At 43.6% G+C, this 23,485-nt stretch overlaps 2 protein-coding genes across 6 annotated transcripts in view; one reads left to right on the forward strand and one right to left on the reverse strand.

Moving 5' to 3' along the window:
* Positions 1–8,190, reverse strand: part of C3H12orf4 (chromosome 3 C12orf4 homolog) — a 36,385-nt gene extending 28,195 nt beyond the window's left edge. Inside the window, exons 1-4 of one of the 4 annotated variants that reach the window (XM_028881543.2) lie at positions 8,087–8,190; positions 5,428–5,622; positions 2,214–2,359; positions 466–647 (exon numbers count right to left, since the gene is read on the reverse strand). In XM_028881543.2, coding sequence (XP_028737376.1) covers positions 466–647; positions 2,214–2,359; positions 5,428–5,605 — 506 coding nt within the window. In that variant the 5' untranslated portion in view covers positions 5,606–5,622; positions 8,087–8,190. Of the gene's footprint in view, positions 1–465; positions 648–2,213; positions 2,360–5,427; positions 5,625–7,944; positions 8,050–8,086 lie in introns of those variants that run through there. The other 3 variants (XM_028881544.2, XM_028881546.2, XM_028881545.2) reach the window with 3 other exon arrangements.
* A 311-nt stretch (positions 8,191–8,501) lies between these two features.
* On the forward strand, positions 8,502–23,233 carry Rad51ap1 (RAD51 associated protein 1). 2 transcript variants are annotated; one of them, XM_028881547.2, is made up of 9 exons: positions 8,502–8,622; positions 11,653–11,708; positions 13,130–13,268; positions 15,953–16,062; positions 17,812–17,898; positions 18,305–18,457; positions 19,488–19,649; positions 21,804–21,953; positions 22,573–23,233. In XM_028881547.2, exons 1-9 carry the CDS (start codon positions 8,606–8,608, stop codon positions 22,716–22,718), a joined length of 1,020 nt encoding a protein of 339 aa, XP_028737380.1. In that variant the 5' UTR covers positions 8,502–8,605; the 3' UTR covers positions 22,719–23,233. The 2 variants fall into 2 exon arrangements, with proteins under 2 accessions (XP_028737380.1, XP_028737381.1); XM_028881548.2 differs by having other exon boundaries at positions 18,308–18,457.
* The last annotated feature ends 252 nt before the right edge of the window (positions 23,234–23,485 follow it).

Raw genomic sequence — 23,485 nt, forward strand, 5'->3', positions numbered from 1 at the left:
GAAACTGTATCCAAGAAAGCACTGTTTGTGTGCTATCTTAGGGAGACTATACAGAGGAATTCAAATCTGATTACAATTTCTTGGGGCAATGTGATAGCTATTTCTATTTTCTTCCTAATGTGGGAAGCTTACAATATACTTGAAAGACACCATGGCCTAGAGAAAGGCAATCCAGAAGACGCTCTGAGTAGGGACAGAGCGAGGAGGAGTGGCTAATAGTTCTGAAGTCACAATCATTTGGTCAAAATTCTAGCTTGCCCTTGGATAACTACTGGATTTATGTAAGCCACGGTTTTCTCACCTGCAAAATGAAGATGCCAATTGTAGGGCTGTGGTAAAGAAGACAGCTCACTCCAAGCATTTTGCAGTGTTTCAATTTTATGAAAGTGCAAACAGGCTGGTCTACAGGCTATTATGTTTCACAATGTAACATTTAATTATAATAACACAAGAAATGAGTGGTACCTCTCTCGTAATTTTTTCAGCTCCACATCTCTTTCACCAATCAGTTCTGAGATGCTAACAAAGTAATTATGTTCCAGATTAAGGAGAGTTTCAGAGGCTGGGGAATGGATCAGGTCATGGTACACATCTGCAAAATCTTCATCCCAGTTCGGCTCCTCAGGCCTCGCATGCTCTAAGGTAGTCTGTGAGATAATACACACATTCAGTCCTGGTTCAACATCCCACTAGAGAAGTGTGGATATTGTGGCTGTGCTTTGACACATCAGACAGAGACATGGAGCCCCTGCCATGTAGATGTTACTGTAGGACTGTCTGAATACAAAAAAGAACATGGAGAGACAGAACCTAAGCTGTTACTATGAATTGTAACATAGCCTGGGGAATGAATGAGGTATTCCTGCAGAGCGAGGGATGGAAGTGCCTAGAATAATAGAGAAAATCAGTATGCCATGATCCCATTTCCATACACAATGCACATGTGTTCCTGTACAAAGGGATGATCAACAAGCCAACGGCAGCTATGTCAGGACAGTGGCACTTCTCACAGCCACTAACCTGGCTGTGTGTGAATGCATTATGAATGTCTTAGCTAGGTTTCTGTGGCTGTGACAAAACACCATGAGCAAAGCAACTTGGGGAAGAAAGGGTTCATTTCCCTCATGGTTCCACGTAACAGCTCATTATCAAAAAAACTGAGGGCAGGAACCTGGAGGCAGGAGCTGATGCAGAAGCCATGGAGGGGTGCTGCTTACCGGCTTGCTCCCCATGGTTTGCTCAGCCTGCTTTCTTACAGAACCCAGGACCACCAGTCCAGGAATGGCACCACTCACAGTGGGCTGGGCCCTCCCTCGTGTAGAAAATGCCTGTCTATAGCCCTATCTTATGGAAGCCTTTCCTTAATTGAGGTTCCCTCTTCTCAGATGACTTTAGCTTGTATCAAGTGTATATAAAACTACCCAGCACAATAAAGATAATTTGTATGAAGTATTCTATAATCAGAAGAAAACTTTCTTATTAAAAAACATACTCTAAAATGATTCATAGGTTAGTAAATGAAGTAATAATGTGTGTAGCATCTTGGACTTCATTAAACTGGCCATACTAGCTGCAACCCTACAAAAAACCAATGACACTCTACAACAATGACAAAAACAAGTGAGAAAGCAGGAGTAAGCAGAGCTGAAAATTAAGTTGGATTGCTGGCTTAGGCTGTCAGATGAAATTCAAGGTGTTATCTCAACTGGAACTCCATATAGAGTAACGTAAACATGTAAAAAAAAATGTAAACATGCTCCAAGAAATACAGAGGATAAAGTAGCTTCATGTTTCCAAAGGTACGATTCCAAACATACTTCATTTAAAAAAATGGTGCTGGGGCTGAAGATAGTTCATCAGATAAAGGCGCTTGCCTGACAATCTGAGTTCAATCCTTAGGACCTACAGGGTGGAGGGAAAGAACCAATTCCCTTAAAGTGTCCTCTGTCTTCAACAAGTGTTTGGTGGCTTGAGTGACACACACACACACACACACACACACACACACACACACACACACACACACACTTTGCCTCGGGAACTCATGTTGATATAGAATGGAAGCATAGAAGCAAGAACATATGGTGTATATTACTGGCTTGCAAATAAAAAAGCAATGGGTTCTCTACTTTGTTTCCTATGACTTCAGCAATGAAAACATCCTCGTAAAGTCTGGAGTATTTTTGAAATACACACTCTGCCCTCTGTCTTACCTCAGCATAAGCTTTGGCCCATGTACTTGCCAGCTGGTGCAGATCTACTTCACCTGACTTCACAGCATCCAAGGATGCTTCGGCATGTCTGTCATGGTCTCTGAGGGATTCTTCTTCTACAAACCGGCTCAGAGCTTCTTTTAAGTCTGTACAAGAGACAACAAATGCCATCTTCAGCAAGACATACACACAGTAGGGGACATACATCCAAATGAACTGAGTTTGGTTGTATTCTGACTGCCATACACATGCCATGGTATACGCATGCACACACAGAGAGATGCATATAAAACAAAATGAATAAATATGTAATTTTAAAAAATTAAAAAGTAGAATTCACATTTCTTACAAGTTTACAAGCTCCCAGTGATGCTATTTGTCTAGGATGGCACAACCTTTTGAGAACTAACAATGAGGTACAATGGGGTAAGTATTTGCCCTTTTGTGTCCTGGGTCCTGGTTTATATGATGACAGTGCTAGAATGCTTCAAGCTTCCCTTATCTGTTTACCTCTCTAGTTGGTGGGGTGAACCTGGGAGAGTGGAGCTGAAATATGAGGCAGACTAAAGTCTCATGCAATAGCTAACTTACTCAGAGCATCAGACAATTTATACTCTCAGGATTAAGAAGAGTCATCTGAGTAAAGTATACAATCACAAGGATGAGCCACGTGTGGCAAAAACATGTTTTTCCATACGTGCATGTGTGTATCAACAGCTGAAGTAAACTCACTCCTGTCTGCTACACTTGGGAGGAGCACAAAAGCATATTCCAAGAACAATTCTGTGTTTTGAAGAAACTGAGGTCCCAAGATTCTTATCTTGTTTCCTTGGAGTTTTCTTACAAAGTCTCAGAAATCTCCTCACACAGCTTCATTCATGGTCCATGTTCCAAGAATAATCCATGCTCCAATGATCCAACAGATTCTCTATTTGAAAGTTCCCCTAGTTGTGAAAAAACATGGCCCTTGCAAAATGACTTAGAACAGATGACTCTGGAAGTCAGCGGACAAAGGTGATTCAGTGCTAAGTGCTCCTGCTGGACTTTGGCACTTCAAAAGCCAATGAGCAGAGGAAAAGAGAGACCAATTTAGCAGCAAAGCTCCACCATGCAAGTGATACTGAGACACTTGGTAAATCCCCACAACCAAACTCAGAGGTTAAGTACTGTGGCTAAGTTTGTATTGTGCCAATTAATTCAGATACTAAATTACTTCATGAATAACTACAGTACAAACAAAAGTTTCCAAAGTTCTGGTGAACAGTTTTTCTTCTTGGAAGGTTAAGTCATATTTTACACTTCCGATGCTGTTGGGGTTGTGTGTTCTAGACAGGGCTTCTTAAACTTTGTACACTCACAAAGCACTCACCATACAAAGTTTTACACGACTCGGATATTTAGGTTCATGGTTGTTTTGTCAACTTGAAATATCAGTCTCTAAGAGAGAATCTCAATTAAGAAAATGTTGCCGCAAGCCTGGCATGTGGACAGGCCTGCGGAGCTTTTACTTGATTAACGACTGATGTGGGAGGGCCTAGCCCACTATAGGTGGTATCACTGCTGGGCTGGTGGTTCTGGGTACTGCAAGAAAGCAGGCTGAGCAAGCTGTGAAGAACAAGCCAGTAAACAGTGCTCCTCCATGACCTCAGCTTTAGTTCCTCCCTCGGCGTTCCTGCCTTGAGGTCCTGCCCTGATTCCCTGATGATGGACTGCAAGTGCAACCTTTTCCCCCAAGTCATGATCTGCACCACAGCAACATAAACCTAACTAAGACAATAGGTATACAAATCAAATATTTACTGTTTAAAAATCATGGGGAAATGTATGTTACCTTGGTGTCTACTACAAATCCTACTGTTAATTAAAGGCTGGGGAAATGGCTCAGTGAGTACAGTGCTTGCCATGTAAATATACTTTCAATCTCCAGGACCTATGTAAAATGCTGGGTATGGCAGTGTGTGCCTATAATTCCTGCACTGGGGAGGCAGAGGCTGGAGTATTGTATCCCTGGAACTCACTAACCAGCAAATCTTGCTGAACTGATGAGCTCTAGAGCCAATGAAAGACTCTTCCCAAAAAAAATCAAAAGGTGGACAACAATAGAGGAAGATCTGATATCAACTTTTGTTCTCCTGCACCCACTCCAACACACACGCACATATATCCATACCCACCTCACACACATATACCCATACACATACATACCCCACACCCATATACACACACATTTCCCCCCCAAATATCTCATACACATACACCCCACACACAGACACCCCAATACATATATACCCCACACACATTCACACAAAGACTAAAAAGATGTATACTAATGGAATGGATGTGCTTGTTCATTTTTACAAAAATAATTAAATCTTGGCTGAATAGTTAAACTGTAGGATGTAGAGCATCTTTAATATTTTTCATTTTGATTTTGTAATTGTCAATGACAAGAATGACATTTTTCATAAATATGTAGTATAAAATGGCAAAACATATGTTTAAAGGCATTTCAGAAATTGTTTGCAATTCTGTCTTAATTTCATGTCAAAATTTATTAAACAAATTTTTATAAAACTAAAGTCAGCAACTAAAGCAGCAATATTTAAAAATCAAACATTCAGGAGCCAAAGAGACGGCTCAGTAGATAAAGATGTTTGCTTCCAAGGGGAACAACCTGGGTTAGGTCTCAGGACCCGCACGGTGGAAGGAAAGAACCAACTCTGTGAGCTCTTCTCTAGCTTCACGCAGGCTCTGTGGCACACCATACATCAATGTAATAAAAACTGTTTGGAAACTCAAACATCCTAACACAATACAACCTAAAGACATAGTGATTTAAAAATCTTCAGTGTTGAGGAGTGAGGAGAGAAAAATACTACACTCTTTGTTTTCCACAATTAAGCCATTATTTCTACAAGAACAGAAAACTGTAAAAGCACCGCAGTGCCTAAGAGCAGGCTGGAATCTGAGCCAGGAAGCTCTGGGCAGCACTCACTGGAGGTGTAGAACACGGTGGCATCAGCAGTACAAAGTGTTCGTGTTGTGTGTACCGTGAACCCACCATTCATCTGGTTTTGAATTCACTTTTGGTCACTTTTTCATGATCCTAACATTCTGTTGTGCAGTCTCACATGTCAGGTCCCAAGTTCAGAATCTGTGTGCTGCCAAGAAACTTCCAATAACAGAGACATTAGGAACACAAATCAGTCCTCACCACTCTCTATGAAGCAGGGCAAATTGTGCAGCAGCATCAGACGTCCATGCAAATGGCTGGCATTCTCGTCCACAGGAAACCTGAGGGGCACTCTCAGTTCGAAGCGCTCATTTCCTACCTTGAATTTGTATATGAATTCTCTTTCCTTGTTGCAGAATCTTTCTCGGTTTTTCTTCATATTCTTCAACAGGATTTCTGTAGAATGAGCAACAACAACAACAAAAGAGCCATGAGTCACACGTCCACAGGAAACATGTTTCATTACTGCTGCAACTCCTCTAAAACACAGCCCAGCAGCACTCAGAGACTGTACCCATGTGATTCTGAACCAACTATTCCAATTTTTACTTTACTTCCATTTCATTTTGGACATGTTCTCACTGTGCAGCCCAGAATAGCTTAGGACTCCCTGTGTAGCCCAGGCTAACTTCAAACATTTAATCTTCCTGCCTCAACGTCCCCTGACCCCCAAGTGCTAGGATTATAGGTATACACCACCACAATCAGCCTAAAAGTTAATTTCAGGCCAACAATATGCTCAGAAAGTACTTTTATTCCTAGACAAGAATAAAAAAAAATACTTAATACAAGGGAAGGAACAGACATGGGGCAAGAGGATCCTTAGGAAAGATACAGAGGGGATGCAAGTGTGGAGCTTATGGAACTGGTAAAGGTAGCCAAACCAACAGAGACCCGGTGGTATCTTGAAGATGTTAGATATAATGGTCATGAAATGTGATAGAAAAGGGTGAGAGAATACAATAAAGGCCTCCCAGTAGGAAGCACATATACAGGAGAACACACCATACAAGATGCCACCCACAAGGCACACTGGACACTACTCAGAGAAAACAAAGTGTAGTAAAGAGAGTAGGAATAAACATCCCTTAAAAATCTACTCATCAACCTTCCAACTAGACTTCCCATTGCTAGGATTTCCCCACCAAATTAGTTCTTACGCTGTTCTCTACCTAAATCATATAATCTGTCTCTTAAAAAAAAGCATATGTGTGTGTGTTGTGTGTGTGTGTTGTGTACACATATCTGAAGCCCCCCAAAATATAATACAGATTCGTGTCATTATTCTTGGTTGCCCACAAAAACCAGATGATAAACTCTATTGCTAAAGACACTGCACAGCTCAGTTGAAGACACAGAGAATCAAGCTGGAAGTTTCCTCTCTGCTGGCTAGTTTTTATAGTCCTGGAAGGTACTATGAAGGCTGCTGTGGGAGAAATGTTATTAATGGTCTTATCCAGCTGTGAACTATATTAATCTGCCAGACAAGATGTGTCCACCTGTTCACTCTCACTGTTGTGAGAGTATCCAATTTGCTCGGACTGGATTTGAGTTCAGCTCCATAGGAGCAAATCCATGCCTGGTACTGTAATCCTGGTCAGAAACCCACAGCAGGGGAGATCATAGGCCCTAGGAGGGACCTAAAGATCATTGTTCAGTTAAACTGACAGTGTCAACCCACCTTCTAAATATTGACACTGGGTCTCAGAGGGACCCAGAGACAGTGCTGCTCTCAGCCTTAATCAGATAAGTGTCTTTCCAGTGAACAGTAGTGAATGCACAGACCCATGCTCATCAGCAGCTAAGGAGGGTCTCACGGGGACCGTGTCCATCAGCAGCTAAGGGGGGAGGGACTCATAGGGACCCATGCCCATCAGCAGCTAAGGAGGGACTCACAGGGACCCATGCCCATCAGCAGCTAAGGAGGGACTCACAGGGACCCACGCCCATCAGCAGCTAAGGAGGGACTCACGGGGACCCATGCCCATCAGCATCTAAGGGGGGGACTCAGAAGGATCCATGCCCATCAGCAGCTAAGGGGGGACTCAGGGGGACCCATGCCCATCAGCAGCTAAGGGGGACTCAGGGGGACCCATGCCCATCAGCATCTAAGGGGGGGACTCAGAAGGACCCACGCCCATCAGCAGCTAAGGGGGGGCTCACAGGGACCCATGCCCATCAGCAGCTAAGGGGGGACTCACAGGGACCCACGCCCATCGGCAGCTAAGGGGGGGACTCAGAGGGACCCATGCCTTGCTAAAGGTCTGGGTTGTTTTTAAGGACTGATTCAGGGAAAGGGGAGTCCCTGTCTTCACTTGTGTGTCCACTGGTGCCCCCACCAGACTCCAACGAGTAGATGCAATCCAATGGTCATTCATCAGGTCTGGCTAAGTTAAACGGGCCACAAAACCAAACCAAACATTCCATGAATCTGGAAAGCGGACTGGTAGGGAAGTGGGGGGTTAGAAGGGATGAGGAAGTTAGTAGGGATGGGAGGGGGATATGGGAAGGCGAGGGAAAGCGTAATCAGAATACATTATATACATGCAACAGAACAAAACCAATAAAATGCATCTTCATGCTATATTTGCTTATAAAAGTCCACTGCTCTCAGGATAAATTCATCTTAACCCAGTTTAAATCTCCGGGGTCTTCTCTGGGTGTGCCTCCACTCTGTCACACCAACATGCAACCTACAAACTTAAGTTTTCCACATACACTGAACCGTCAATGCCAAGCTGCACTCCCGCGCTTTAGATAGTCGCCAGGAAGCCTGCTCGAGTTCCGTAAGCCTTTAATGGGTACCCTCACTGAGACCTCCGCAGAGAAAGGGGTTTCCTCGCGGTTGGCATGGGCTCACCTCCTTCCTCGGAAGCCAAAGCAACTCTTGGAGCTGTCAACGCCGAGCCGCCCAATAAATCAGCTGACTTCTTGCTTGTTTTTACAGCCAACAGATTCTCTTCTGCAGATTCGCTATCCTCGGTTCCCCTTTCCTACAGCCCCAGAGAAAACTCCGATCCAAAATACCTTTGCTCCATTCCTCTTTAAGTTAGTCATTATAAAAGTTGGAGGAGTGTTACTATTTTTATACTCTATTTTAGAGTCGGAACCACACCGCTGTGGTGACGAAAGTGCAGGTGACAAAACACGCACTGGGTCCGGGCCGACAGGATCCGGAATGGCGTGCACGGGGCGAAGGTGTGTGCGCGCAGGCGCGCTCTTCTTAACGCGCAGGCGCCGCCCGCGGCAGGCGAGCGGTGATTGGCCGGCTGGGGCCCCGCGGGGAGGAGCGCGGTGTCTGATTTTGGGCGGGAATGGAAACCGCCACGGCCGCTCTCCCGCTGCAGGACTCTGCCGCTCTCAGCCGAGGAAGGGCACCATGGTGCGCCCTGCCAGGTGCGTGGCTGGTGACGCCCCCGGAGGCAGCGCGGGGGACGCCGGAGGCCGGTGTCCTGCAGGGTGGAGGGAGGGGGCCGGGTCTGGCCGAGGGCGGCGGCAGGGGGATGATCGTCCCGCACTCGGGGGAGAGCCAGCCGCTGCTCTGTTCGGGGTGGCCGGCCTGGCGCCCCGCCTTCCTTCCGCCACGGGCTTCCCGTCGCAGCAGGCGACCACGGACGTGGCCTCCCCGTGTTCAGCACCGCAGCCCCGCGGTGCAGAAAAAGCAAACGGGCCTATTGTACGGCCCTCGGCCCCCTAGGCAGAAAGGCCCATTTAACCGCAACCGTCCAGCTTGGGGGTGAGTAGGGACCGGTCACGCGCCTCCGGTCCCTCTCGGCTGCCCACTGCGCAGCTGCGATCCGGGATGCTAGGCCATCCGTCCGTTTCGTGGACGTACTGAGTAGAGCTGAGGCTATGGCCCAGTGGCGGAGTGATTGCCTAGGACGTGAGGGGCTCCGGGTTCGATCCCCGGCGCTGCACAACCAAACGAAAATAAGCTTACTGAATTCACTTAGTACTGTACTGAGCTGGAGGTTACACTCTAGTGGAAGATGGGGTGGGGGTGGGGCAAAATAAACACGACAGTGGAACATAGTAGGAAGGAGGAAAGCCTCGCTTTAAATAGAGTGAGAGGGTCACCTAGGCAAAATGCAAAAGGCATTCTCAGTAGATGACATAGAAGCCAAGGCCCCGAGCTTGACCATGTTTGAGAGACACATTGAAGATGTTGGTAGTCACAAGCACGGAGGGGAATTGTCGAGGATTAAGTCAGATAAGGAGTTAGATGCCAAAATAGGGAGGGCTTCGCAGGCCTTAGAAAGGAGTTCGGATTTTATTCTAGGCCAGTGGGAAGTCAGTTGTTTTGGTGGAGGCGGGAGGGGGTTGTTGTGATTTTACTTTATAAAGGTCACTGGCTGTTGGTAGTCCCTGAGTGGGAGCAGGAGTGGCCAGATTGTGATTTGGCACGGTGTGTGGATGTGGGGGTCGAGCAGGTGAGCTTAGGTACTTCTGACAAGTGGGTATGGAGGTGAGGAAACAAGGGAAGACTCAAGGTGGACGACGTATGGACTGAGCTCATAGTGGATGGTCTTTGTATTGGCTGAGATAGGGAAGTCTAAGATAATGAGGTTTAGAAGGCAGGACTGGATTTCTGTTTCTGACATGGTAAAGTTGAAAGGGGATAGGCATGCAGATAGTGAAGACATAAATGCTGTTATCTGGCATAGTAGTAGTCAGATCTGCAGGCCTCTAGGGTCCCCGGAATCCTCAGGCCTGTGAGATTTTGACTATGGTCTGTGTGTGTGTCTGTTATTATTTTGTGTATATAATAGGGATGGGGATGGTGGTGCACATTCCATGTCTTGAATGTGGAGGTCAGTGGGTAACTTGGAGTCACTTCTCTCTTTCCACCTTTTCCTAGATCCAGGGGTCAAAGTTAGGTCATCTGAACTGCACAGCAATGAACGTTAGCAGCCGGGTACCACTAGATCGTCAATTTTGTTGTAGTAAAACCAAAGCATGGGTTGTCAGCGCTCTTGGGTCCTTTGCACTGCGGTAACCATAGGACTGTTGGCACCTCGACACACACTGTGGCAGTGACGTCACACTGGGGTGGTAGCAGTTATTGTGGTTTCCATTGCCACAAACTCAGATTTTTAAAAAGAGAAGCGTTCATGGGCTGGAGAGATGGCTCATTAGTTAAAAGAGCGCTTGCTGCTCTTCCAGAGGACTTGGATTCAGTTCCCAGCACCCACTTCAGACAGTTCACAGCTCTTCCAGCTCCAGGGGATTCAGTGCCCTCTTCTGGCCTTCACAGACATTGTACTCGTATGAATATACCTGCACACAGGCACACATATACACATAATTAAGAATCATTTTTAAAAGTAATAGTTTTCTGCATAGCTCTCACCCTACTGAGTTTCCAGAATACAATAGGTAGTTTGTGTTTCATGAATTAATAAGAATTGATGTGTGTGTTATAACTCAACCTGAGTGTACTTAACTCTTTCGGAGGCTTTTGGTTTGATTTACTAATTTTCTGTCCCAGAGTGTTTAAAGATGCTGGCATATTTCACGCAGCTGTCAAACTCTTCAGCTCTGGAGAGTGAGAGAGCGACATGAACACCATCCCTTCTGTGAGTGTGAGGCCGTGAGGCTCTCCAAAGGAGACACCTGCGAGTGTGAAGTAGGAGCTGGACAAGCCTCTTTCTCAGAACTCCACTTCTGCCTGAAAGAGCGGGCAACTGATAAACACACTTGTCTACACAGGGCGTTCAGTAGACGACAGAAGGGAAACTGGACAACTTTACACTTCTTTCCGCCTACTTTAGTTCCCACAAAGACGATAGGGACAAACTATTTTAAAGTGTCCATCCCATTAAAAAACATTGTTTTGTATTATAGAGAGATTTCTTTTAAATATTTATTTTTAGGTGTGTGTCTGTGTCTGTGTCTATGTGGGTATGTATATGTGAGTGCAAATGCCTAAGAAAGCCAGAGGGTTTTTACTCCTAGAGCTGGAGTTACAGGTGGTTGTTGGCTGCCTGGCGTGAGTGCTGGGAATCAGATTGAGATCCTCTGAGGGAGCTGTATATATCCTTAACCACTATGACTCCACCTCTGAGGGATTTTTTAAAATATGGATAAAACTGGAGAGAGAATTTATAATGTAAGCAAAGAATGAGCACAGGAATTTATGAATGTGCAGTAGCCACTCAACAGAATATAAGTTTTAATTGATAATTATTTGTGTTCTCCTTATGTTGGGGGTTTCCTGAATTTTTTTCCACATCATGTGTATTAGGTATGGTTTTGACTTTTCAGCTAATGCCAAGTTCTTGTGTTAAATACAAATAATATTTTGGATTGAAGTACTTTTAAGAGACCCTAACCACATTATCCTTCTTTTCAAGACTATTCAGAACTCTAAGATGAAGGTAAAAAATTACTATTTGTATTAATGAAAATTTTCTGTCTTGATCATAGAAATAAAAAACCAGTCAATTACTCACAGTTTGAGGACTCTGGTGGTGACTCTGATGGTAAGTAGAGCTTTTTACTTTTGCTCAACAGATTGAGAAATTTATTTCCTCCGAAATTTCCTCTTTATGTGGTGTGTTTATGTGCTGGGAATCAGTCCCAGGACCTCCCATGTGCTGTATAAATACTCTACCACTGAGCTATAGTCTCATCCTAGAAGTAAGTTATATTTGTAGGCAGGCTTTTCTTTCCCACCCGCCAGTTCCCAAATAATCAACACAGAGACTTACTATTAATTATAGCTGCTCAGCGTATAGCTCAGGCTTGTTACTAGCTAACTCATACAACTTAAATTAACCCATTTCTATTAATCTATTCTGCCACATGGCCTTACCTCTCTTTCATCTTGCACCTCCTGTTTCTTCTCTGTGTCTCACTGGCGACTCTTGACTTTGCCCTTCTTCTTCCAGAGTCTGGTTCTCCCAGGCTAAGCTTATCCTGTTCAGCTATTGACCATTAGCTTCTTTATTAAACCAATCACAGCAACATATATCCTTTATATATTTCCAAATAATTATATATATATTCCACATATATTTCTTTCCCAGGCTACCATATATTCCTTTAAGTCAAATACTTTAGTAATTTCTCTGTTCAGAGAAATCTCTTTTGCATTAAGTGTATCTACAACTTGAGAAAAATAGTCTAGCAGATATCTTTTAGCTTTCTATTACTGTCAAAGGTATGTGACAAGGTACTTAGAGATTGCCAGTTCTGTTCATGATACTAGATGGGGTAGAATGTGCAGAAAGTTATATTTCTGTATGTGGAAGCATGAAAGAAATATATGTTAACAAATTCTATTAAAAAGTATGTGATCCTGCAGGTATACATGCATGTGTCATACATGGGTTTTCTTGAGTATCCTGAGAAGAACCACAGGAGTTTGGAGGATGTGTAGGACAGAAACTGCTGTGAGAAGCAGCAGTGGGTGGGGAGAGTTGATCAGATCACAGGGAGGCCTTCGGCATCGATAGACAGCAGCTGCAGTTGTGGAGCCGCCCTGCCTCGCAGGTGGAGCTGCCCTGTTTTCCAGGCTTGATTTTTACTAGTGATGTACCTTTGTAACATACTGGGCTACATTGTGAAGTTTGGTTAAAAATGATTTCCTTCCACTTGGTGAGGTAAATTTTTACAGTTTTCCTAATGGTTCTGTGGGTTTTGGTTAATTGTTATGTCTGACATTTATGAACTGTCTTAAATTACCTTTGTAGTATTCAGTGAATTTATTTTTGATAGGTTGATTTTTTATATACAGGCTGCCATTCATCTTGGGATGGATGAGTGAAAGTAGAGACAAATTGTTTTTATTGATTTTTAAGGTAGAAATTAAACATGATTATGCATAAAATGTGGATACACTGTAATGAACTTTAGCTGCCAAGAAAATAATTTTCCTTTTTTTTAATTTATATAAAAATAGACGATTTTATTTCTTCAACCATGCCTAGAAACAAAAAGCCCAAAACTGTGCCAAAGGAGTTAAAGCAGGACAAACCAAAACCTAGCTTGAAGAATCTCCAAAAGGAAGACATCCTGCCAGAGAAAGCCCCTAAAAAAAGGTGAGAGGTAAGACCCAGAAAACACATGCTGCTCAGACTTGCTCATTCAACACCTCAGTTTAAATGGGGATTTGAGCAGGTGGTGAGTGTTGTTTGAAGCACAGGGAGGTGCCATTAAGTGCTTTCTGACTTGAAAAATAAAGTCACAAACATTAAAGCAAAAAACTGGGTCTTTTCTTTTTATTAATAACATTTGTGTAACATTAAATAATGTTACTAACCCTGTGCCTATTTCTGCTCCTTCAGATCTCACAAAGCTACATTGTTAAAAGGAAGGGTAAGGGCAGTGTTAACTTTTTAAACCATTTTTCCCCTATAGATGAAAGGTATTTTCTCTATCTTACTGTGATTTGTCCAACAAAGAGAAGGTCCTATAGTGTCCAGACTAACCCTCACATCTCATCATTTGGTACCAAGAGGGAGAAAGCAGTCTTAAGAGACCCCAGAATGATAGTACAGAAAGGATGTGGGTAGGTGGGATGGGTAATGTTTTACTGTCATGGGTTCCTCTGTGAAGAGTTCATTAGCGTTGAGAAATGTCGTGCTCTGAACTGTTGTTTCTACTTGTGAATGTCATGGGTGCAATGTTAAATATAAGACAAGCTCAGCCCATGAGTGAGAGACAATATTTGCAGATACAACTTAAGTAACTTGCATCCAAAGTATATTAAGTATTTAAGCTCTACGGTAAAAAGGCTGATAGTCCAATTTCAATGTATAAACTCTGAATGAGCATTTCTCCAAAGGTACAGAAGTAATCAGGAAAAACATGAAAAGATGCACGGTATTATTAGCTGTCAGGCAAACAGAAGTGGATAATTCTCACCCACTAGGTGATGTTAATAAGTGTTAATGAAGATGTGGCAAAATCGGAACCTTTAAAAGACCTTGCTGATGGGGTTGTAAAATGGTGCAGGTACCAAAGAAAATAGATTAGCAGTCTTCATTCTGTTAAACATAGTACTGTTTTTGCATGGTTTAGGTAGTACCCAAGGAAACTGAAAATATGTCCACTCGTGTCAATGTTCATAGCAACGTCCATAGTATTAAAAATAGGAAAGCGACTGTATGTCCATCAGCGATTGGTTAAATAAAATAAGTTATCTGTTATGGACACAGCCACAAAAAATGACCTACAGATATATGCTATAATGTGAATGAGCCTAAAAAATGCCATGCTTTCTATAGTAGGCACAAAGCCACCTATTATTCTTCCATTTGTATGAAGTGTCCAGAATAAATTAATCCAAACAGAAAATGAATTACTTGTTGTTTGGGACTGAGAGAAGGGTAGCAATGTCCCAGGTAGGGTTTCTACTGCCATAATAAAACACCACAGCCAAAAGCAAGATGGGGAGGAAACAGTTTCAGCTTACAGCTGCATAGCCTGGTCCATCACTGAGAGAAGTCAGGACAGCAACCTGGAGGCAGGAGCTGGTACAGAGGCCATGGAGGAGTGCTGCTTATTGGCTTGCTCTTCATGACTTAGCCTGCTTTCTTGTAATACCCAAAATCACCAGCCCAGATGTGACACCACCCACAGTGAGCTGGGCCCTCCCACATCAAGAAAATGCACCACCGGCTCACTTACAGGTCAATCTGTTGCGGGCATTTCCTCAGTTGAGGTTTCCTCTTCCAAAATGACTCTAGATGTGTCAAGTTGACATAAAACCAGCAACCATGGCTTAATCAGGAATGGCTGCTGATGGGTATGGATAATGAAGTGTTCTAAAATTAGACGGTGATGATGTGTTCAAAACTCTGAAGATACTAAAGCTGCTGAATTATCTACTCTAAAAGGGTGAATTTTATGGGGCAGTGGATGCAGCTTCAGTGGTAGAGTTATTGCCTTCTGTGCAAGAATTCCTGGATTTTATTCAGCAGGAAGACCAAAAATTCAAGGTTATACTTTGCTAAGTTTTGAGGGCAACTTCGGATACATGATGCCCTATCGCAAGGAGAAGAGGAGGAAGAAGAAAACTATTTTATAATACATGAAATATATCTCAATAAAACTTTTTTGACAGTTTCATACATGCATAGAATTATTAAGACCAAAATCATCCTCACCAGTATAACTTACTTAAAAAGTAAGTTCTTCAAGTTTTTCCTCATCTGTCTTTGTGTTTTCCTGTTATAATCATTAGAACTATAGGTTAACTTGAGCAGGAAGACTTTTCATCTGCCTTTTTTGGGCTAATTATTGGTATGGCTTATTTCTCCACCTTCCTAATTCACCTTGAAGATTCCTTCAGGGTACTTTTAGTATTCCACCCAGAATTACTATTACTTTACATAGTATGGAGTGAAATATTTGTTAAAATCTAAATTAGGAGAACAGAGGTAGACAGCAGTGGAGGAGATGAAGAGATGGGAGTGGTGTGAACTGAGTCTGTCTTAGGGTAAACCAGAGCTTTGTAGGCAGAACTGACAGTAAAGAGAAAGGACATTTACAAGAACAGTAGTCAGCAGAGGGCTATTCCTGCCACACCCATACTCTGGATAGCAGGACCTTGCTACATTTTCGGAGTCTCGAGTCAGTCAAGGACACTTTGGGAACATTTTTGGAAGGTAGCTGCTCTTAAGTACTAATATAGGAAAATCTGAAACTTGCTTTTTAGATTTAGTGGTATTAGTGCTCTAATTGAAATTAAAACCCACTGTTATTCACATGTCTGTTTTAGGGTAGCTTTGGATGACAAGGTCTTCCAGCGAGGCCTAGAAGTTGCCCTGGCTTTATCTGTGAAGGAACTCCCAACAGTCACCAACCAGGTGCAGAAGTCTCAAGAGAAAAGTAATTCTGTTTCTGTGTGTTTATCTTTAAAAGTGTCTTACAGTTTTTGTAAATACTTTTTAGGGTAGGCCTTCACAGAGGAAAGAACACGATTTGATCTATAAAAAGAGCACTTGGCGAGGGTCTCTGTGGATTCAACTTTTTATTAGATCAAGCAGCCCATCTCACAGTGTAAGTCCCAGGCTCCTTTATATGTCAAGCAAAGAGATGTACGTGTGGGACACTGATATAATAAAAAGTTGATGCTGTGCAGTAAGAGTCCAATCTTGATCAAATGAGCTGGACAGTCCTAACAGACCAGTTCCTTATCTTTTAAATTAGAGTTTCTTGAACATGACCTAATGGTGATACTTTGTGCTATCTACTGAGATTGGAGGCACCAACCTTCATAGAACATCCAATAGACTTCAGAGTATGACTTCTAGATTTCTCTGTGATTTTTCACTTCTGAATTTTTTTTGCTGTAAACTTGTAGCATATGATGATACAGATGAAGCTTTTACTTTAAGTTAATGTTGCCTCTTTAATAATCAGCTGTTTTGAATTGGAAGACTATTAGTCAGGAATCAGAAATGTCAAGAGTGTTGTCATGTCCTATATCTCAAATTAGAAGATAAGACCTCATCTCACAAGACTGGAATGTATAGCAGGCATTTTTCTTGGAAGTAGCACTCTTTACTGAGTAATGCTCTTCACAGCATGGGGACTTAATGTTATCAATACCGTTATTTAAAGGTCTCCTAAATTCTTGAAGTTGGTTGTGTTGTGTTTTGTTTTATGGTGCTAAGGCTGAAATCCAGGGCATCACACATACTGTGCAAACATTCTAGCGCTTTATCACTTGTAGGTTGTAATGATTGGAAAGAGTTTGTATCAGTTGCTTTTCTGTTGCTGTGATAAAATACCATGACCAAGAGCTGTTTATTTTGGCCTGGGGTTCCAGAGAGTTAAGAGTCTACAATGGCAGGCCAGGGGGAGAATGGCAGCAATGTGGGAGCAGAAAGCTGGCTGATCACATTTCTGTTCACACCCAGGGCATTGAGAGAGTGACCTGGAAGGGGACTGAGCCTATAAACTCGAGGCCTCCAGTGACTTCCTTCCTTCAGCAAGGCTCCACATCCCAAACAGTGCTGCCAGTGGGGTTCAAGTATTCAAATATGTGAGCTTGTGGGGCAGTTCTCAAGCCACCACAGAGCTTAAGGGAGCATGAGCATGGATTTGTCCGCACAGAAGTGATATTTATTGACTGTACTTGGTCATATAAGAAGCAGTTTCCAGCCGGGCCGTGGTGGCGCACGCCTTTAATCCCAGCACTTGGGAGGCAGAGGCAGGCGGATCTCTGTGAGTTCGAGGCCAGCCTGGGCTACCAAGTGAGTCCCAGAAAAGGCGCAAAGCTACACAGAGAAACCCTGTCTCGAAAAAAAATCAAAAAAAAAGAAGCAGTTTCCACTTGAATTTAATCTTCTACAATAATCATCTAAGACATTATTATCTTTATATTACAGACAGGGAAATTAAATCTAGAGGAGATAGGAAAGTTTACATATGGAGTCCGACAATAAACCCAGTCTTATTGTAGAGCCCAAACTGGTGCCATATGCTAGCTCCTCCAAGTTAAACCACTGGGCTGGTGGTTCATCCAGGATGGTTCATCCCGGTTGTGTGTTCATATGGTTCATTGATCATCTTCCTGCTTTTTAGACACTGATTAGGATGCATCTGAAGCTCTTTGCTTACCTCCTATGCTAGGCACTGACGAACACAGCAATAGGAAAGCAGAGCTAGCAGAGAAGTCTCCTCCTGTCTCTAACTGCAGTGGAACCAGTGAAAACTCAGGTACGTTTTGATGTTAATAACAGTTCTTTTCATTCACAGTACTATTTTCTAACTTATTTTAAGTTCCTGTGCCCATAGCTAGAACAAAGTCTTCCCATCTCCTGGTCTTTGTTTCTTTACGCTTTAGTCTTGTACTCTGACTGCAGACCTCCTTTCTTCTCTACTGGACAGTTGTGACTACTCAGGCCCTCCATTCCACCATGGGTGGCCACTCAAGGGCTGCATTTTCCCAGTGCCATCTGGAAAGTTCTTTGGCAGTGACTCTTTAGGGTCTCAGAATAACCCTTAAAAGCAGAGGCTATTGCTGGGAGACTGATGGACTTCATCCCAGCATGGCCTGTGTAGTGTTATTGGAGCAGAGGTCATAGAGTCTGCCCAGAGTTCTCACTGATGTTCCTGTCTCCAGAAGATTTGGACAAGGTCGTAGAGGAGGGGGACGCCAGCAGTGTTGAAGGGGAGGAAAAAGCATCATCTGAAGCCTCAGCTCGGCAGCAGAGGAGGGCACTCTCGGAAGGCAGTGACGACAGCGGTGCTGATGACGCCGAGCCCAGTGCAGCTGGTGAGTTACCCCTGCTTCAAGTCAGTCCTCTGGAGTGCAGTAAAAACTTCCTGGAGAGCAGGACGTATGCAAAGCACTGGGTTGAGCCTTTGAAGTCCGTAAACTCCTAGAGCAGTTGATTGAGCTCAGCCACAGAGGGAGAAACTGTCCAGGGATAGCCTTTAAGCCGGGTCTGAACAAACAGGCAGCAAGGGATGAGGTCCCACTTCTGACCGAGGGAAAGGCTTGAGCCATGGGACAGACGAGCAGTCAGTGGGACTCCTGGGGAAGAGGGGAAGAGGCAGGCGGGCTGCCACTAGCTGTGGAGCACCGCTTAACCTGTTCTAACAAGTTTCAGCTTTTCCTATAACTAGCAGAAATTTAGGAAGTATTTTGGGTTGAAAGTGGTGTGAAACAATGTTACTATCAGTTGTTTTCAAACTTAGTAGAAATGAAGGCAAAGGGAAAATATGGTGACTTTGACAACACTGTAATGTGTTAAAAATTTAAAAGAATAAGTGTGTACATTAATACCAATCAGATACAACATTTTAGATTTTAACCTTCTGTCACCATATAACCCTTTTCATCAACACTCACTGAACAAATATGTGATGCCTCTGATGTTTACTATATTCTAGATACTGGGGAGATCGTAATGAGCAAAACTGTTCCAATTCTAGTGAGGGATCACAGACGGTAAACACATACATAATGTTTTGAGAGTTACGGTATGCAAGCTGAAGGGCTCAGGCAGCTCAGTGCTAGGGCACTTGTCTGGCAAGTGTGGATTCCAGGGTGTGAGCCCTGGGAGTGTAGAAAATAAAGCACCATGAAGAAGAAGGAATGTGGAGGTTATAAATGGCTGGTGGGAGTGAAGTGGGACGTATTATTTCGGGTCAGGAGAGGCTGACATTTGAGGTTAGAAACAATGCTTTCACAGAGGCAAGAGCATCCTTAGTGTGTTGAGTGACCATGAGGCTATTGCAGATAAGGCAATGGAAGTCTCAGTTTTTAGAGCAAAGACAGAATATGTAATTTTCTGTTTTAGATGAAGATTCAGAAAACGATTCTAATTTTGATGAGAGTGAAGAAAGTGATGAAGAATTTGCAGTGAGAAAACGTAAAGTTAAAGAAACAAAGAAGAAAGCAGTGCAGAGAAAACCCGCAGTGGGAAAAGAAAAGAAATCAAAACACAAGTATGAAGCGTCGGGTAAGCCTGCTCCCGACTCGTCCTTTATAGAGTCCTATTTGTTGTTTCCGGATCTTCCTTCGTCCCTGCAGCATTCTGCTGATGCTCGTCTCTGGTTAGAAGGAATTGTGAGTGGGGAGAAAGCTGAGAACTTGGGGCCCTAGCAGCCACAGGAGCACTGAGTACAGACCCTCCACCTCTTAGCACACAGCCATGTCTGCAAACGCCCTGCACCCACACTTTACCATCAGAGCACTGACATTCAGAACACCTCAGCATATGCTGGGGTTTGTACACAGGGGTGAGGGCCAGGAGCTCCATCCCAGGTTTGCTCGTTTAGAGGCTGGACCATGCTGTCTGGATGTTTAAACAGTGAGGACTGCATGAACTTAAGTCCTTGCTTTCCTGCATGACATGATCTCTGTTTTAAGGACCCATTTTAACATCTTAGTGTAATTTTTACAACGAGAATTTGTGATAACTTGGACATGGAACACCTGTTTCTTATGTTCAAAAGTTAGATTATTTTTGAGCCTATATTACCTAATAGATTATTACAAAATGCTACTTTTATTCTTAATCTTCATGCTTCAGTCTTCTGGCAGGTGTCTTATCACCATGACCTGTTGCATGAATCTTAAATGGTCTTATAATAAACAACCCAGTGCCAGATACTAGGTTAAATGCTGAAAGATCACAGAGACAAAGGAACAAGCCACTAGAGAAACTTCTCATCACTATGAAATCCTCAGGCCAAATGTGAGATCCTATCTCTATGAATCCTCAGACTGCAAGCCTCTGAGTCCTCAGCTAAAAGCTCCTAGTTCCTGTCTCCTCACGCCTTATATACCTTTCTCCACCCAGCCATTTCACTTCCTATTTAGTGCTGGGATTAATGGCGTGTGTGCTTCCCAAATACTGGTAGCAAAGGCATGAGATCTCAAGTGCTGGGATCAAAGGCTTGTGACTCTCAAGTACTGGGATTAAAGGTGTGTGCCACCACTGCCTGGCTCTGTTTCTCTCCTAGACTGGATCAATCTCATGTAGTCCAAGGTGGCTTTGAACTCTCAGAAATCCGGATGGATCTCTGCCTCCCGAGTGCTAGGATTAAAGGTGTGTGCCACCACTGCCTGGCCTCTATATTTAATCTAGTGGCTTGTTCTGTTCTCTGATTCTCAGGCAAGCTTTATTTGATATACAGTGTATCATCTCATTCCAGTACGAAGTTTTTAACATGGATGTCACTTGTGAGAAGACTTAATACTGTGAACAGCCAGACTCCTTTCCATGGCCTGTGGGTACATGACAGTCCCCTGATTGTACTCCTCAGCTTTCCCGCCCTTCAGATTCCTCCTCCACCCATACTAAACCAGTATAGGAGCTTGTGGTCGGGCATTGCATGCTCCACTCTCTCTGCCAAGAAAAGGGCCTTTCACTCATCTTTCCCCTCAGCCATGATTCAGCTCAGCCCGGGATCATCTCCTCTACACTTCCTAAACACACGAGGTTCCAAGCTCCCCCCACCCCCCAGCATTGCTGGACTGTCAGCACATTGCAGTAGACACCGCTCTTCCCTTGCTGTCCCCCCACTGGTGTGCAGTGCAGGGCAGTAAGTTCCTGAGAACGAACCAGCCACATAGTGTGTTCTTTGTAACCCTAGGGTTGTCAACACTGTCTCCAACACATACAGAGGAGGCATTATTTGTAAAATGGCTACAAGTATGACCTTTGAAGTCAAACCTCGTTTCTATTATAGGCTCTAACAACAGCTATCAAACTACAGGCATATTGCTTAACCTCTCTGATAGTGTCAGTGATCCTGAGGTGGGAGTTGTCATAAAGGGCGAAAGTTCACACCTGACACACGACCTGGCACAGAAATGCTCACCCAAAGTCGTGGTCCTTAGGCTTGTTGTAAATGGTGTTTGCTCTGAGACCATCTCACTTTGTAGCCCGGGCTGGCTTTGAGTTGAAATCCTGCTGTCTTCGCCTCTGGAGTACTGGGATTTCAGGCAGGTACTACCTCACCTGGATAGTAAGTGATCTTTGTTTTCAAATTGGTAATCTGTGCCTTTTGAGTTTTTGGAAGACATGAGACTTCATCATTTTTAGACATATATGTTAGACTTGAACATTATCTACCTGTATGACAATTGTTTCTTTTATGTTTTTCAGTGACTTCAGCAGATAAGGCTCCAGCTGCCATCAAGTCAGGCTCTCCATCCTTACCTGAGACAGATGGTCTTTCTTCTGAGGCCAGTAGGAAACCAGCAAAAATGTGCAGCCCTTCAGCTGAAGGCAAGAGACCCAAGTGGGTCCCGCCAGGTATGGTAACTTGCTATCAAGCACACCAGCTTAGAAAGCTGCCAGTGGTAGCTCTCTCCTAGTCAGTCACAGGCGTTATCTGTGAGCAGTTCCCATGATTCTTCATGTTCTTCCACACCAGTGTTTTCAGTGTTTCAGTTTACCATCTTCATATTTCTTTATTAGGCATCAAGGTTGAGTGTGATTTGTTTTCATTACTATAAAACAAAATAGCAGTAAACAGAGACATTCTTATTTCAAAAGTCTGCAGACACATCCCTGACTATCTGTCACAGTCAAGGGGCATTAGTGAAGGGGTTTTTTGTTGTTGTTGTTTTGTTTTGTTTTTTTTTCTCCTGGCAACAAAGTTTTGCCTCAAGATCTGCTGACCTCCACGTCCTCGGGCTTGGGGCATTTGAGCATTGTAACATGCAACAAATACAAATGCCATGGCAAACTTGTCCTTGTTTTTATATGTTTGTTTTGCTGCACAGCCAGAAAATTGAAGACTGAAGGTTTTGAAGTTGGGGTTCCTGAACTCCAGTGTGGGTCATTCTTTTGGTCTGGGGCTGCTCTTGACAGGCTCTGCAGAACAGAACAATAGACCTAACTGCGTGTGTGCCTCTGTGTTTTCTTGCAGCCGCCTCCGGAAGCAGAAGCTCCAGCAGCAGCCCTCTGGCAGGAGCACCCGCCAAGTCCCCAAGTCAGAGCCTCCGCCTGGGCCTCTCCCGGCTAGCACCAGTTAAGCGTTTGCACCCAAATGCCCCAAGTAGCCAAGTACGGTAGCAGGAAAGGACCTGTGGGACCCTCGGTCCTGCAAGCTGGTTCTTGTGTTCAACGTGCACGTGGAGGACTCTTAATGAGTCACATGAAGGATCTCTGTTTTGTGATTCTGGTCCCATCAAAGCTTTTCTGTCTTTCAGCAGAGGGTGCTTGGGGGCTCTCCTCGTGCCACTCCTGAAGAATGGGTTGTATTTTCTTATGGTTCATAAGTCACTGTCACTTGGCTCAGGCACATCTGTAGTCACATGATATGTCTCCCAGCTCTTCAGAGTGTCTGGCAAGGGGGCATCTGGTTCCTTCAGGAGGCGTTTCTGAAATCTTTAGGTTTGTTATTAGCTTGCTATTTATCCATGTTGTCCTTAGTAAGGATTCTGCTTTTGTACATATTAAAATGATAAGTGCAGCATGTGTTCCCTACGTGGGAACAGATAGTTATTGTACAGCAGATAAAATTTAATAATACTTTATGAACCCTTCATTGTCAAAACTTTAATAAAGTGAAAATGTTTAAAAATGTGTTCTTTGATACCATGTATCCACACCTGTCTGTCTACATTTTGGTAAATGAGTCGTCTGTGGTCACCATAAGCAAGGGGAAGGAGTATCTTATCACTTCAGATTAAGCCAGAGCTTGGAAGAATTGGCTGTCAACTTGTCACCCCTGTATTAGCTAATGCAGTTTTTCAGGAAGTTGGATTCATAAAAGACTATCAACTTGGTTTTGTTTTTTTTTTGTTTTGTTTTTTTTGAATTTCTCTGTGTAGATTGCG

Source organism: Peromyscus leucopus, chromosome 3 (genome assembly GCF_004664715.2).
Source record: "Peromyscus leucopus breed LL Stock chromosome 3, UCI_PerLeu_2.1, whole genome shotgun sequence".
Classification (NCBI taxonomy): domain Eukaryota; kingdom Metazoa; phylum Chordata; class Mammalia; order Rodentia; family Cricetidae; genus Peromyscus; species Peromyscus leucopus.

What these genes read in the sequence shown, in the direction of transcription:
- Rad51ap1 (XM_028881547.2), top strand. An exon ending in GCAGAAGTCTCAAGAGAAAA is followed by an intron (nt 16,063 to 17,811) that starts GTAATTCTGTTT and finishes CTCCTATGCTAG; the next exon opens with GCACTGACGAACACAGCAAT. An exon ending in TGGAACCAGTGAAAACTCAG is followed by an intron (nt 17,899 to 18,304) that starts GTACGTTTTGAT and finishes TCCTGTCTCCAG; the next exon opens with AAGATTTGGACAAGGTCGTA.